The 15102-nt window shown below is 45.8% G+C and overlaps 1 protein-coding gene across 1 annotated transcript; it reads left to right on the top strand.

Annotated features, from left to right (window-relative positions):
* Positions 1-2158: 2158 nt before the first annotated feature.
* Positions 2159-14172, top strand: LOC104620194 (cytoplasmic FMR1-interacting protein 2-like; the record flags this gene model as incomplete). Its single annotated transcript, XM_010286340.1, has 8 exons — positions 2159-2302; positions 3866-3956; positions 4651-4781; positions 7918-7990; positions 8497-8591; positions 12549-12787; positions 13292-13439; positions 14005-14172. Coding segments are annotated over 8 exons (1089 nt in total), but the record flags the coding sequence as incomplete, so codon positions are not given.
* Positions 14173-15102: the final 930 nt, after the last annotated feature.

The raw sequence follows: 15102 nt of genomic DNA, 5'->3' as shown, positions 1-15102 counted from the left end.
CTGGTTTTCAACAGGTATCAGCGTGCCTATCTAGTGGCTTTGGATCACTCTCTACCAAACAGATTTTTAAAGACTTGGTTATCTAGGGATGCAGGCAGAAGCCTAAGTAGGATGCTCAAATGCCATTCTCTTAACACGAGTTGGCATCCAAGGACCTTTGAAAGTAGGCTTCTGTCTGCCAAAATAATTTAAAACTCTGGTCCGTACTTACTCAGAGCCCTTTTGTTTAGTTTTGATGGGAGAGAAGGTTCATGCTTGTTACGAATTAATGCACTACAGAGCCTCCAAGGTAGCCTTTTCTGTACGTAATAGTATTCAAGGGGTTTCTTCACCTACCAGGACCAGGAGGTGAAATTCTATTTCACAGAAAGTAGGGGACTTTCTGTGTCATCTTTCTGCTAGCTCTTTCAAAGAGCACCTCAGAATTATAATAGGCGATAAGCTGCTAGAGCAGAGCAGTGGGGCTGTAACAAAATGAGGGACAATTAATTAATTCATTAAAGCAACCGACAAGTGTATGAAAGCGCAATCAGTACATCAGTCCGCTGAAACTCTGTACCTGAGAGCAAAGGAAAATACTTTTCCGATTCTCAGCAAATGACTTCACTTTGTAACTCATTAATAACTCAGATGAAGCGTTAAAGTAAATCTCGAGGAAGTGAGTCAGAATTGGGGGACAGCTGAAGCCTTCAGCTTGCGATTGCTGGGAGCTGCAGTGCTGGAGGGTAGACAACATTTTGTCCTGTTCTACTGCTTCAGCACTCGCTCCCTTTCACCCTCAGCTCTTCCATGCACCGGTCCCTCCGCTCCCATGGCTCCGTTCCTGGCAGGGGAGGGAAGCCCTGCAGAGTGGGCTCTGCGCTGAGTGGGCTCTGCGCTGAGTGGGCTCTGCGCTGGGTGGGTGGGCTCTGTGCTGAGTGAGTGGGTCTGCGCTGAGTGGGCTCTGTGCTGAGTGAGTGGGCTCTGCGCTGAGTGGGCTCTGTGCTGAGTGGGTCTGCACTGAGTGGGCTCTGCACTAGCTGCAGCAGGATGAGCGTGCCTCGAGCGTGCGGCACTCGCACAAGAAGCGATGTCAGCCTCGCACGGTGCATTTGGGATGCAGTTTAATTTATTTTCTTATCCTTGTTTAAGAAAGGTCTTTCGGTGAGCGTGAGCCAGGGGTTTATCTGTGTTTTGCTGGAAGGGGCACTACGTGCCAGAACCTTTTCAAGAATGTGCTTTTTTGCTGTTTACTGAGGCTGCAGTTACAGATGTTGCTGGGGCACACTCGCAGCCCTTCTCTGCTGGGCTGAACCATGATACCAACACTTCTGTTGCAGAGCCCAAGCTGAGCATGTGGTGTCTCAGCTAAACCTGATTTTCAGTATTTATTTTTTTTGCAGATCACACAAGTGAATTAATTCCCCCTACTTCTGTTTCCCTTACACCAAATGGGTCCTACAAGTGTTCCAGTGATAAAACATTGCAGCGATTTCCACATTTCCAAGATTACGCTGATAGAGTACATTCCTGGAAATCACTTTCTGTGTTCTGGTGCTAAAAATGTTGGGGGGCCAGAGCCCTGGGTGCTACTTTCCCTGCATCCTTACCCTTTTCACAGTCTCATGGGGATGTCTGCTAAGTACAGAGGCTGATGTAGAGCTTTGCAGGATGCAAAAAGAATCTTTTCTGTGTCTCTTCCAACTGCCCTTAAGCTCAGATGCTGCAGTTCCTATTTTTCTTAATAAGCTTCATTTAAAGCAAGTGCCCATTGAAAAAAAATCTGTCTGGTTACCCGTATATAAAGTTTTTAGTTTTAGTAGAGAAGAATTTGAGTTTGAAGAGGCAAAGGGCCAGTGAACTGAAATCCTTGATTGGGAATGTATGGGAAAGTAAATTACCTTGGAAATGAAAGTGGTGTTGCTACATAGGAGGATAATAAACCTTGTGATGTGACAGTGTGTTGAGATTACAATATATCTAACTACACAGGAAGAAAAGCAATCTCCTCTTTGCCACAAGAAGTAGAAGAAATGGGAATTATCATGGGTATTATTATGCCTCCTTCTCTTCCTTAAAAATTATTTGAAGTGATGGAACTTAATACACTGATAAGAGAATTACTTACAGGTCTGGTAGATGCTCCTGTCTAACTGTCACTGCGCTTCTAATTTCTCAGCCTCTCAACATTGCCTACAGTCACATCTATAGCTCCTACCGCAATTTTGTGGGGCCACCTCATTTCAAGACGATCTGCAGGCTTCTTGGCTATCAGGGCATCGCAGTGGTCATGGAAGAGCTACTGAAGATCGTCAAGAGCCTGGTAAGTCTGAGCCTAACACTGCTGATAGAGAAACCTTGATGCCTTGAGAGGCACAGGTTGGACAGTCAGCCTGGGATTTGGGTTGAGGGTGTTCACATCTGGGCACCTTCATGTCCCTTGATTCGCACTGAAACATTTGTATTAACGGTCTGATTTTCACTGTTGCTGAGGAATCCCACTGATTCCTGTGGGATGATGGAGTGTTTCCACCAGCTTGAAGTGTTTGCTGTGATCGGCCACCTGCATCGGGGGGGTTGTGCTTTGCTAAAAGCCACTGGGAAGTGATCGGGGGGGACATGGCACTCACGGTCCCTCAGCACTGTGGGTGCTGCAGCCTGGGAGAGCTTCAAGACACGTGCTCGTGCTCAGCAACAGCACAAGAGCACTCTGTCTCATCGTCTTGTGATGCCCCTGGAGAGCCACAGGCAGCAAAATTGATGAAACCAACTTTTTGAGTCTTTCTAAGAAAATTCCTGCTATAGGTGAGTCCTTATTCAAGCCATACTGTCCATTTCCATCAGGTATTCTGAAGCCAGGCTGCCAATAGCCCCATCTGCTTTCCAGTTCTCTCTTTTTTTTTCAGAAGAGAAATGTGATGTCCACAGGGAAATGATCCCATGTGCTCCCTAAGGGCACTAACAATACCGAGCATTACGAAGGGAGGATGGGAGTGTGCAAAAATGTATACTTTTTCAGGTCATGCTTTTCTACTAAAACCTTTGCTTTACTGGAAAGACTATTTTCATTCATTATAAGTAGTTAAATTCTATTTTGACTGCAGTGACGTCATTTTCAACTTCTCTCAAAAAGCAATGTGAAACTGAAAATCTCAAGCATATATCCAGTTTCCCTACCATAAAGCACATAGTTACTGAAGATGTAATTTGTGCCTCTTACTTGAAAATGCTGTAGCTGGTGTGTGAGATCAGACAGCATTCAGCACAAAGACAAAAATTAATAGTTAATAGCTAAATAGTGCTTAGTGCATAATCCTGTATCATGTATCTACAGGATGCAGGTAACTCCAAATGACAGCAAGCACTTTTAACGAAGAAATATACTTCGCTCTTGTCCATATTAGTTCAAAACATCAGATCTGCAGAAACTTGTTCTACACGCATGTAGATTCCTTTTTTAAACTCTGAATATCTAGTGATCATTCCTCAGGTGGAAGGAGCATTTCCTGTGCTGGGGAATGACTCCTTCAGCAGCTCTGGTGAAATGATTTGTGGGTTAGGAGCACAAGCCCAGCTGGATGTAAGACTGAGCCTTGTTTGGATTTCAGCTGCAAACAATGCAAACACAGCAAGCTATATTTTGAAGTGGAAAATCCATGCAGCTGTGATATATTATTTGGGAGGAAGCTGTAAAAGCGCTCCTACTCCATACACTTGGGCTGAATTTTATATTTGAGTGAAATCCAAATTAAGGACGTTCTTCTTGGACTCCAGCTGAAGTTTCATCCTGTGCTGTCAAGTGTGGACCCACCCACAATCAGCCCCTTTCAGAACCAATGCCAGGAGAAGCCATCATTCCAGTTTAACCTCCCTTTGTCTCCGACAGCTACAAGGCACCATCCTGCAGTACGTGAAGACTCTGATTGAAGTAATGCCCAAGATATGCCGCTTGCCAAGACATGAATATGGCTCTCCAGGTGGGTGCTACAGATAGATGCTTGAGCAAGAGCTCGCCCACGTCTTGGTACAGCGTTTACTCAGGCACACACTAGTAATTAAACAAGGTTTGGCACCTAACGTGCCAGTGCAATATGCAGCCAAGCTTGCCGAGACACACTTTCAGCTGCTTTGCTGTTGATACTGGAACACCTATACAAAACTTTTCCAGGAAATCTCCCGTTGAAAATTTCCCTTTGAACACACAGACGGCTGATAAGGGAATGTCTTCTGGTAGCTTCTGTTTTGTTTTCAGGATTTTGTAAGCTTTTGTTATTGTGGGTTCATTGATATTTTTCAAAAGCTCTACTTAGGTTGGTGCAAAGATTTTTTGCAGCGTGACTGCGGTCTGCCATTGAGCTGGGTGGGGAAACTCTGGCTGGTGTACGTGAGCCAGCACCAAGTCATCCATTACACTACTGAATCTCTTTTTTCCTCTGATGAGGAAATCCAAGAACTTCATATGAATTACTCCCTATTTCCCAAGGGTTACTGAAAGCAGGATAAGACACTGAGTGCTAGTTCTCCCCAATGCCAGTCTCCATCTATCCGTTTAGCAGTTACCGCCTGCAATTTGTGATTAAGAAAATATCAGGCCCTTACTGTCTTTTTATCCAAGTTATTGGAGGGCGGTTCTGCTTTTGCTTTTCTGACTGTCTTTCCTTGTCTTTTAAGGAATCCTGGAGTTTTTCCACCATCAGCTGAAGGACATCATTGAGTACGCAGAGCTGAAGACCGACGTATTCCAGAGCCTCAGAGAAGTGGGCAATGCCATTCTCTTCTGCCTCCTTATTGAGCAGGCTTTGGTAAGGCAAAACCCCCTGCACCACAGATCATACTTGAAATTGCCAGCTCAAGAGTATAAGTGGAAGTGGGTTCTCCAGCAGAAGAGTTTGGGAAATGTTACTTTCCAGCTTCCCGTGTGATCAGGGTCTCTCCGGGGCTGTCTTATTGGGGTCTGTGGGCATGTCCATGGGGATGGTGTGCGTTGGTGCTTGGTCACTGACATCTGGGATTGCTGAAGGAGAATCTGAATACTGGAAGATCTAGATTTAATTCTTGGACCCAAAGCTACCCCTGGTTCATCCTTCTCAGAAATAAAACCAACTGGAGCTTATTTCTAGATTGTAAGCTCTCTGTGGCAGGGATCAATACTTTTTATATACATATTTGTACCGTGAGAAGTAGATTTGAGCCCTTTGCTCTTTTGGGGTGCCAGTGCAATGAAAAAAACCTGATTGATTCTAATGGTGATAAGGATAAAGCAATCCTACAGGAAAGAAATCTCAGAAGAGCTGATGATGTATTTCCTATGATTTATCTTCACTGAGAACTGAGCTGGAGTGACGACTTGGTATTGCCCCCTGCACAAGTGTTTTGCACGTGCACAAGCCTCTCAGCCTCTCAGCTTGTGTGATACCCTTTCTGGTATGGGGCAAAGGCTATGGCTGAGTGCCAGACATCTTCTTAGCTTCTCGCTTTTCACACAGTAAGTTTACTTCTTAATGAATTTTTCTCACAGTTTGGCCTAGAGCCAACTGAGGAGTGTTCAGCAACGCAATTTTACATTAAAAATGCATATTTTATGTCATAATGGTTTTGGAAGGGTTGTTCGTTCTTCCAGAAATATTTCAGAAAGAATTCGCTAGCATAAGATGGGATTTCCAAGCAAAGCCAGAAAGTTTTGTTCAGAGCAAAACCAGAAGGAAGCTCAAAGATTCCAAGTTTTACGCAGCCATAGAACACAGGAAAAACTGAAAATCCCTGCACGTCCTCAAAATCATATTTTTGCCCTTGCCTTTGCATTTTAACACCAGATATAGAGACACTTAGCTCCTGATACGGTGTATCAAACACATTAAATGAGCAGTAGTTGCATAAGATTAAGAAAACTTCTAGATGTATCACCTAGCAGCTTGGCTTTATCTTATAGAATGACCAGAGTTGCCAACCATATCCTGGCAGTTTATGTTCCTTTTGTGGCTTCGTCACTGCTTTCTGCTATTCTCAGTGCTGGCCTTTATGCTGGATGTACTGCATTTGCCTTTTCTGTCCCATCGTTAAATGGACACTTAAGGGACACGTGGTGGTTTCTTTTAGAAATCCTTCAGTTCAATGCAAAAATGTTCCTGCAGCCCCGGGTACTGTACATCAGCAGTATACTGACATTTTAGAATAGCAGAAAACAAAGAAGATGGTGAGAATTTTGGGGTCCCTTTAGGAAGGCTGCCCATCAAAGTCCACATCTGCCCACGTTCTGTGCCAACCAAAGTCTCTCCCTCGCTGATTCCCTGTTTTTCCACTCAGAAATAGATTCAGAATACAAAGCCATTTTGCACACAGTGGGCACTGGTTCTCGCTTGGTGGAAGATGTCAGATGCATAGAGCCATCACGTAACAAGATTTTCCCTCTAATGGAGCTCTTATGCAGCAGGAGCAACTGCTTTTACAGTGCAGTTATCTTCATAGCTGTCAGAATGATCTAAGGCTGGTGGTATTTGCTGGCAGAGACTGCTCTAGTGAAGATGCAGTCTGCTCCATTCTACCCCCTTTTTATTGATTAAATGTGAGGAATGAGGGGTTGCTTGGGACTCAATTTCTGAGCAGAATTCTTACTTTCAGGTAATGGGCATTTGGGAGGAGATCTATTAAAAACATGACTAATTTTGGGACAGATATCAGGTGAATGCAGGCTGCAAATGGTGAAAATACTCTCTTTATCAGAGGGAAATGGCAGTGAAAGAACATTCATCTGGCATCGAATAGTGTTACAGTGTTTTGCAAACAGAATAACCAAGGTGACAGGCACACTCTGTTAGCAGCAGCATCTCTGTGCCCACGGAGGGACCTCGGACTGGTCCTGTCCCTCCAGCGCTGTGTCACAAACTGCACTCCCACAAACTCGCTCTCATCCCCGCATCCATGCGCCAGTACAGCCTCCTGCAGCTCCATGCTACACCGTCCTCTCCCTCTTGGCTGGAAGGTGGGGTACCCACCTGTGCATCCCAAACAGACCCAGCCGAGTCATTCCATGTGGCCCCCAAATATCTTCTGCTGTGCTGCCATGACCTGCTTTCGAGTGCGTTTAAATCTCTACGATAATCTCAGAACGGAAAGCATGTCCTAGAACTAGACTTTTGTAGGAGCAAACTAATGCCTTGTTGTGACGCAATGCCTCTGTGTTAAACAGCTTTGGTTTCCTTGCTGCCGTTTCCCATTGCAGACTCGTATACAATGTATTGTCAGCCATCGCTCCTCAGTCTCCACCTGCCTATTTCTAGGTTTCTCCTCCTTGTGCATCTGTGTTTGGGATTATTTTTTCTCAAGTGCATCGGCATGCATTCTCTCAGGTGGCATCTCATGATGTTATTGCTCTCTGGACTTCTGTATTATTCTCCCTGGTGCCTACACCACTGGGATTCTGGTCTGATAGCCCTGGCTGAGAACACCATATGAACAACCAAACCATTTCAGACCAGGCTATTACGTACCTATTTGCAATAGAGCTGCGCATCAGTACATCTTACACGTACACATCCTAAAATAACTAAGGCAAAGGGTAACTTCCATGTGGGCACTCTCTGTAAAAATAAACAGCAGCAAGTCATCAGGGTAGGATGAAACAGAAACCTCCGTGTCCTTTATCCCCTCTTACTTGCAGTTCTAGTAAGTGGGACAGAAAATAAATATAAATCTCTGGCCTTGTACAGGCAGGAAGTAGCTTATTTGAGTTAAGTAAACTTCCTGGCTTAAGTTGAGAGGTATTTCTTCCAGTTTTAATTCATTTAGGTTCAAACCATTGGAGTTACTACTGCGCTGGGTTGGATTTGAATAGGTGCCATAGACACGAATTGTTGTAGTGTTGCCCAGGCCCCTGAGCCATACACTCAACCCCTATAGGTATTTTTTAACTTACTTTATCTTTCTTTCTTCCTGCCTCAGTCCCAGGAAGAAGTTTGTGATTTGCTGCATGCTGCTCCCTTCCAAAATATTTTGCCCAGGGTCTACATCAAAGGTAAGAAGCTGAGAGGGAAACAGTGGACAGACTCAGAGGTCTGCCCAGAAGCTGTTTCTCTCCCATTTCTGCTGAGGATTAGTTCTGGCCCTGCTTCCCCCTTGAATAGATAAGTGGATACAGCCAAAAGTCAGGTGGAAACAAATGCCAAGGGTGCATTTTTTGTAGCCTAGTTACAGACTGAAACCTTAGTCAGTTTGGGGGTTCCCGTAAGGTTTTAAAGCCATTTCACAGCCTCTTTGGAGAATGACAGCATGAAATGTCCATCTCAACGGGAGAGGTCAGTAACAGGGACATGCTTTTGGACATGTGTGATTAAGCTGCTGCTGAGACTGCAATCGCACATCCCTCCTCTGCATCACTGGTTCCCTCATTTGCTGTCGGTTTGGCTCACTGATCCAAAGTCTCGTTGGATGGTTGCTGGGGGGCAGCTCTGAGCAAACTCGGCGGAAATTGCGGGTCTCCACTTCCTCCTCTCATTTCACTGTTTGCTGCTCGCTTGACAGAAGGAGAACGCTTGGAGGTGCGCATGAAGCGTCTCGAAGCCAAGTATGCCCCACTTCACCTGGTTCCCTTAATAGAGAGGCTGGGCACTCCGCAGGTAAGGATTTCATTGAAAGGGATGGCTGTTGAAAATTCATAGCAGTCCCCAGGTGGCCTGTTTGGCCTTGGGAAAGTGATCCTTTTTTTTCCCCCCAAAAAACATCAATCGGACAAGAAAATCAGAGTCCTTGCCCTAGCAGACATTTTGAAGGGAAATTTGTGAGCGGGTCCAGAGATGCTGTGTTGCCATCTCCGGTCTGGAGAGCTGGCAGGGAACTGTAAGGCAAGTGTGCTAGAAGCCAGCTCTGAATAAGAACAACTCTGAAAAACTCTTCTCCTCCATTTTAAAAAGATGGAGAGTTGTTGGGGTGGTTTGAGGGGAAACTTTGCAGGACTGTCCCTGACTTAATCAATTGCCATCACTTTTGGGGATCCCGTTGTAGGGCTGCAGTGTGGTCCATTTTTAATCTCATCCCTGTCAAGGAATACATCTGACAATGGTTTTCCTCCTGGCACATGCTTAGAGCTTCAGCACATGCTTAAAATTATGGCTCCATTTAAGTTTCTTCTTGAGGTGGGTCTCAGCTTGGAAAAGATCCCTTGTGCAGAAATTGAGTACTGTTAAAAGGATCTCTGTAGACTGATCAACGTAATGGGCAAAATTTGAGCTCCATTGATACGAACCACCAAACTTCCACTCCATACTTAGTGGGGCCAATGGGATAAAAATCATTCAAAGTCTTAAATGAATCAACATCCTTTTTCTGTAATGTACTGTTGAGGCAATGGAACAAACAGTTGTATGAGGTGACAGATCTATGGCAGGCAGAAAGTTGTTGATTATTTCTTGGTTTTCTGATGGATCAGGACATTTTGAACTTTGCTTCATTGGAAATCATATGAAAGAGAAATTGGCTGGATAACTGAGGGCTTTGTCTTACTTTGTAGACACTTCTCTCACTTCCCATTGACTTCCTTTTGAAGGAGACACTCGAGAAAAAGAATTCACCTCTGTGTTTTTGTGTCTTTGTGTCAGTCTTTCTATCTCTCCTCCTTTCCATGCCAAATCATCATTGAAATCTGCTATTAGAGTCCACTCGTTGCTTATCCCTGCCATAGTTATGATGGTGATGAAAACAAAAGGTATTTCATATCCCACTAAAAAATAATTTTTCCGTGAACTGTTCCCATATTCATCACACAGGTACAGTTGAGTACCAGATCTTTTTTGAGCTCAGATGTAAATGAACACAAGAGTCACTTTCTATAGGTGCCTGCATACCTTCTAAGCTTGCTCCTTATGCGGTTTTGGACGTGCATTTTGGAAATGCAGTTTTGGACACAGGCCATATGGGACTTTTTTCCTGCAGAACACATAAGTGCCTTTTAGCAATTGTCCAGAATCTGAGCAGAAGTTGCCTGCTAGATGCCTCTCCCAAAAGGTGGCCCTATGCATTTCATATAATTACGTGCTGTGAAGGGGCTGAGCCAGAGGCTGCTGTAGTTAGTGGGATCTGTCAGCCTTTGCAGGCTTTGGGTAGGGTTTTTGCAAGCTTGTCAGTTAACAAGCTGTAAATGAGGTATGGCACAACTGGATTTGTGCAATGGCAGGAAAACTGTCGGTGATTGTGGTAAATAATTGTTTTGCACTGGGAATCAAGAAGCAGTTTGATAGGTCATTCATTTGTTTGATAGGTCATTCATAAAGAACCAGGGGAGTCAAAGTGGATCATTAAAAGAATCCTCTCCCTTTTAATGCTGATCATAGGAGTATTTAGTAAGGGATTTTCAAAAGTGCTTGATCAGTCTGATTTTTTCACTGGAAGTAATGGGAGCCTTTGCTTTTGAAGACAGAGGGAACAGTTGAGCCAGCACAGTGGCATCCTTTGACAGTTTATCTTGAGAGCACCCTTCCTTTCCTGATGTTAGAAATCAGTGGGACCCCAGAGTGTGAGGCAGACCTGGCCACAAGACTAATAGCTCTCCAGCTGCCTTCACCATGTTAGATATCTACCCAATGGGAGTAGTCTTGTGTCAAAGACTGGTCTTATGGTGATGAATTTTAGAACCAAATTCTGTCTGTGAATGCGCATAACGGAGTGGCACTACGTCCTTTGAAAGCCAGATACATCCCTTTCTACATTAAGTTTTCTTCAGAAACAGTATACTATGATCATTGGACTAGTTTGTTCTCAAAAACACCTCTTCTATCACTGTATCTTAGCAAACAGTAATGCTACCACCTAATTTATATTTAAAGTGGCTTTACTTCTACTGTGTCCCCATTTTGCCATCATAGACTAGTGTGTGCAGGTGCTAATCTGTACCCATAAGAGCTTGAAGCAGGTGAGGAGAGAGAAAGTATACGGCCTTTACCTATAAAAACAAGCTGAATAAAAATAATCTTTACTTGCTAAGCAAACATATGCAAGTATGTGCCATGAAAGCAGTGATATCATTCCTGCGTTTAACAGACCTAGGGATCCCAGACCCAATCTGGCCTCTGCACAGCAATACAGCTTTCTCTTGATATTTGCTATTAGTTGAACATTAATTGATCTGAGGCTCCCAGAATGTCCTTGGAATTGTGGCACAAGCAGGAATTTTAACGCTTCTAATTTCAACAGCCACCAAATTAAAAATGCTTTAGGTTACTGCCAGCATAAATTAATAGTCAGGAAAGGAAACATGCAGGCACATTCCTGTTTTTTTAGAGTGGAATAAAGATGGCCCAAGTAAACGGAGCATAATTCATGTTCTTAATGTCGGGCCAGGACACGTGCCTGCCTGTTGTACCAGGTGGCCCGAGCCCCCGTCATGATTCTGATCAGGATGACGTTATTATAGGCATTACAGGGACAGCTGGAAATGGAGCAAATGCTTAAAAACTACTTAAAGCTTCAGGAAGTCCTCTGGGATAGGCAGGGGATTGGTAAATGTCACGCCTGCTTCCCATGCCTCTGCCAAAGCGGTGAGAGGCGTAAAAGACTCTGCCTGTGTGGCCAGCGCGCCGGCAGCCGCTCGTCTGCGGGGGGAGCACGGCAGAGCCGGAGCCTCCCACAGCCACGGGCACAACTAAGAGCACTCGGCTCCCATCTCCCGTGTTATTTTTGGCAGCGCTGCAAAGAGAAGTCAGTAACGCCGCTGGAAATAGCAAGAAATGGGGCAGCCAAGAGGATATCAGAGCAGCAAGCGAACTCCGTGCTTGCACCCCAGCCCCATTCAGTGAGCTCAGTGGGGCCAGTGCTCCCATGCTGGGGGGACGCCCTGCTTGCTTACTTAAAAAAAAACGTTTTTTCCCTCTGGGGGAGCAATGGGGCTTAAATTAACTCTCTCTTAGTTTTCCTCTAGTGTAAAAGGCAAATGAAGTCCATCCATTTGTACATGTAAATCTGAGTGGGGATGTCACAGAAATTCTCCACACATGTAAAGCTTCCACATCTGAAAAAAAATACTATTTGACTTTCTTATAAACCACAGGTTTTCCAGTATTAAGGTTCCAGTGGCTTTTCATCTTCCTCAGAGCTTTTTAACCCTAACTACAAAAGAAATCAAGAAATCCATAGGCTATCTACATTTTAAAGAGATGATGGCAATGTTCTGGGAAGCAAAATGTCCCTGTTCTCTCCCAATTTATTTTCATAATCTGCAGAAATCATGAAATTAAACCCAGCAACGCTGAGCAGCACTAATAGAACAGCGTACTAGCAGAATGAAAGATCAGTATTTCTGATCAGAGCTTTGCCTTAAACTTTTTTTTTTTCTGATGTGTATAGTTATTTCAAAAGATACTTAGGTTGGTGAAATATAATCGAGCACAATATTAAGTCTTCTTCCATTTGAGGGATGAGTATTCTCTGGTGGGGAGTGCCGTGGCAGCAGCCATCGGAGGTAAGGCTGGACCTTGCGTGGGACGTATGTTAACCTGGAAAGAGCCGGGGAGCGCTAAGTCCAGCGAGATGGTCCACCTGTATTAAATCATCACTTCTGTTTCTGTGGTTGTCCTCCTCCTCAGCAAATAGCCATTGCCCGGGAGGGTGACTTGCTGACCAAGGAGCGGTTATGCTGCGGGCTGTCCATGTTCGAGGTGATCCTGACGCGAATTAGGAGCTACCTGCAGGACCCGATCTGGCGCGGGCCACCCCCGACGAACGGGGTCATGCACGTGGACGAGTGCGTGGAGTTTCACCGGCTCTGGAGTGCCATGCAGTTTGTGTACTGCATCCCCGTGGGCACCAACGAGTTCACTGCAGAGTGAGTGTCCGTCGGCCGACTCTGCCCTTAGTGCCACTCACGAGCTAGCGGGGCCGGCAAGCCCGCGGGATGCCCTCAGCTGCAGCGATAGCCCCAGCCAGTGTAGAGGGAGAACATGGGTCCTTGATGAAAGGACTTTGTTGTGCGTGGACAAAAAGAGATGCCCAGAGCGCTTTCTGTCTAAACAGCTGGGGAAGAGAGCAATGTAAAGGGACATGATCAAGGTGACATGCAGAAGGAGACAGGCCAGCAACCCAAGTCAGAGGCTAGGTCCTCATCCATCTTATCCTGTGGTGCACCCTGCATGGGCTGGCCCTGGTGTAATTCTGCATATCTCCTTCTGAGTTCATTTCCTCTAGGTGTATGCACACTTTCCAGGAGTAGGACTAAATGTGATTTCCCTAGGAATTCACCAAGGAAAGTTCCTGGTGTCATGGTAGGACTTCTCATACCTAACTCTATCCTGTCATCTCTCCCCACCCCATCACCCTGTCTTCCTTCCAGGCAGTGCTTTGGAGATGGTCTGAACTGGGCAGGTTGCTCTATCATTGTTCTCCTTGGACAGCAACGGCGCTTTGACCTCTTTGACTTCTGCTACCACCTGCTGAAGGTGCAGAGGCAGGACGGGAAGGATGAAATCATAAAAAATGTGGTGAGTTGAAGGGTGGGGTCCCAAAGGACCTGAACCAGCACACTTCTCTTTCTGTTTTCTATCTTGCTTTTTCCAAATTCATAAATTACAACCATGCCCGCTGCTAACCTTATTCAAACTGGACACACTTGCTGTGAGATTTCCATCTGCAGTCTCAGCAGAGAGGCCGAGGTTTTAATTGGTTTCACAATTGAATCTCTTCTCTCCCAAAGCTTTTCCCTTCTTCCTGGGGTTGGGAAGCTGGCGCTGAGAAGCTGGTATTTCCAGCGACCATCCTGTGATCTCAGTGGCTTTATCAATAAGCACCTGGGAGTCTGGACTTCAGAATGGTTAACTTAGGACCACTCACTGACCTTGTTAATGCTCTGTCTCGAGTCATCAAACCCCATAATGAAGTGAGGCACTGGTCCCTGGGAGGTGCTAAGTGGAACTGTAACACGTGTTATAGCTGCTTTGCTTTAGCAGAGGTTTCCAGCAGCAGGGCAGAGGTACTGGTACTTTCTAGTGGGTCAGATGACATAAGACTCTCTTCATCTACTGTTTTTCTCCCTCACCATCACTCCAGCCCTTAAAGAAGATGGCCGACAGAATCAGGAAGTATCAGATCCTGAACAACGAGATTTTTGCCATCCTGAACAAGTACATGAAGTCGGTGGAAACAGACAGTTCCACGGTGGAGCACGTGCGCTGCTTCCAGCCCCCAATCCACCAGTCGCTGGCCACCACCTGCTAGTGTGGACACTGACTCCACGTGGGTTGGGAAGGGAGAAGGGACTGAACCCAGACCAGCTGGGAGGGGTAAACTCGACGGCGTGAGACCTGTCAACAAAGTAAGACTGGGTGTGCCTACGACACACGAGGACGCATCTCCCCATCCAGCCCTGTTTGAGTGCATGTTCTTCTGTCCCATCCCTGTGATCGGTTTTACTTGTAGCTTTCAGACTTGGGGGTGGGTGGGGGCGGGCGGGCAAAATGTGCTTTTCTTCCATGAAGTGGTCCAGTTTTCCCCTGTGATTTGTCCAGTTGAACACATCACTCCGAAGCCATATTGCAGCCCCAAACGTGGGGGTCCTGGTGGAAGAGCTCCATGCTTCCGCAGCACCGGGAGCCCACTCCCACCACAGCAGCAGTGGGGCACATCAACACCCCCAATGACATGTGCCACCAGCCATGGAGCAGGAGGGTCTGAAGAAAAGCCCCTGGTTCACTCTTTGGGCCAAAGAAGGGATGAAGACAGGATGTCACCTGTGGCAGCACCCTGAGGACCAAGTGCACAGGAGCCGTGCCGGGCTGGTCTTGGATGGCTGCCTGCCCCAGGCTGGGGCTAGCTTGGTGCTCTCTGACACATCGTTGGCCTTTCTAGCATCTGTTAAAGGGAGCTTCGGCACGTGGGTTTCAGAACAGCAATGATGTAGTCGCCAAATAACTCCTCAGCACTTCAGAGAGCTGGAGAAAGAGAAGATGGCCTGGCTTTTTCCCTGCTATGGGACATCCACTTATTTTAATGCAAAGGGTTTTCCCCCGAAGACACATCTTCCATGGACTAAGATTTCTTGCGGACTACAGAAGAGACTGCATTCATGTGAATGTGCTCTTGAACGTATTAATTTGGGTGGAAATAATCACTGGTCCTGACAGGAGGAAGGTGTAGTTACCTCAAACT

The sequence above is a fragment of the Phaethon lepturus genome, unplaced genomic scaffold (assembly GCF_000687285.1).
Source record: "Phaethon lepturus isolate BGI_N335 unplaced genomic scaffold, ASM68728v1 scaffold12364, whole genome shotgun sequence".
NCBI classification, from domain to species: Eukaryota; Metazoa; Chordata; class Aves; order Phaethontiformes; family Phaethontidae; genus Phaethon; species Phaethon lepturus.
The sequence above is the reverse complement of the archived record's forward strand: the minus strand, read 5'-3'. Positions and strand labels throughout refer to the sequence as shown.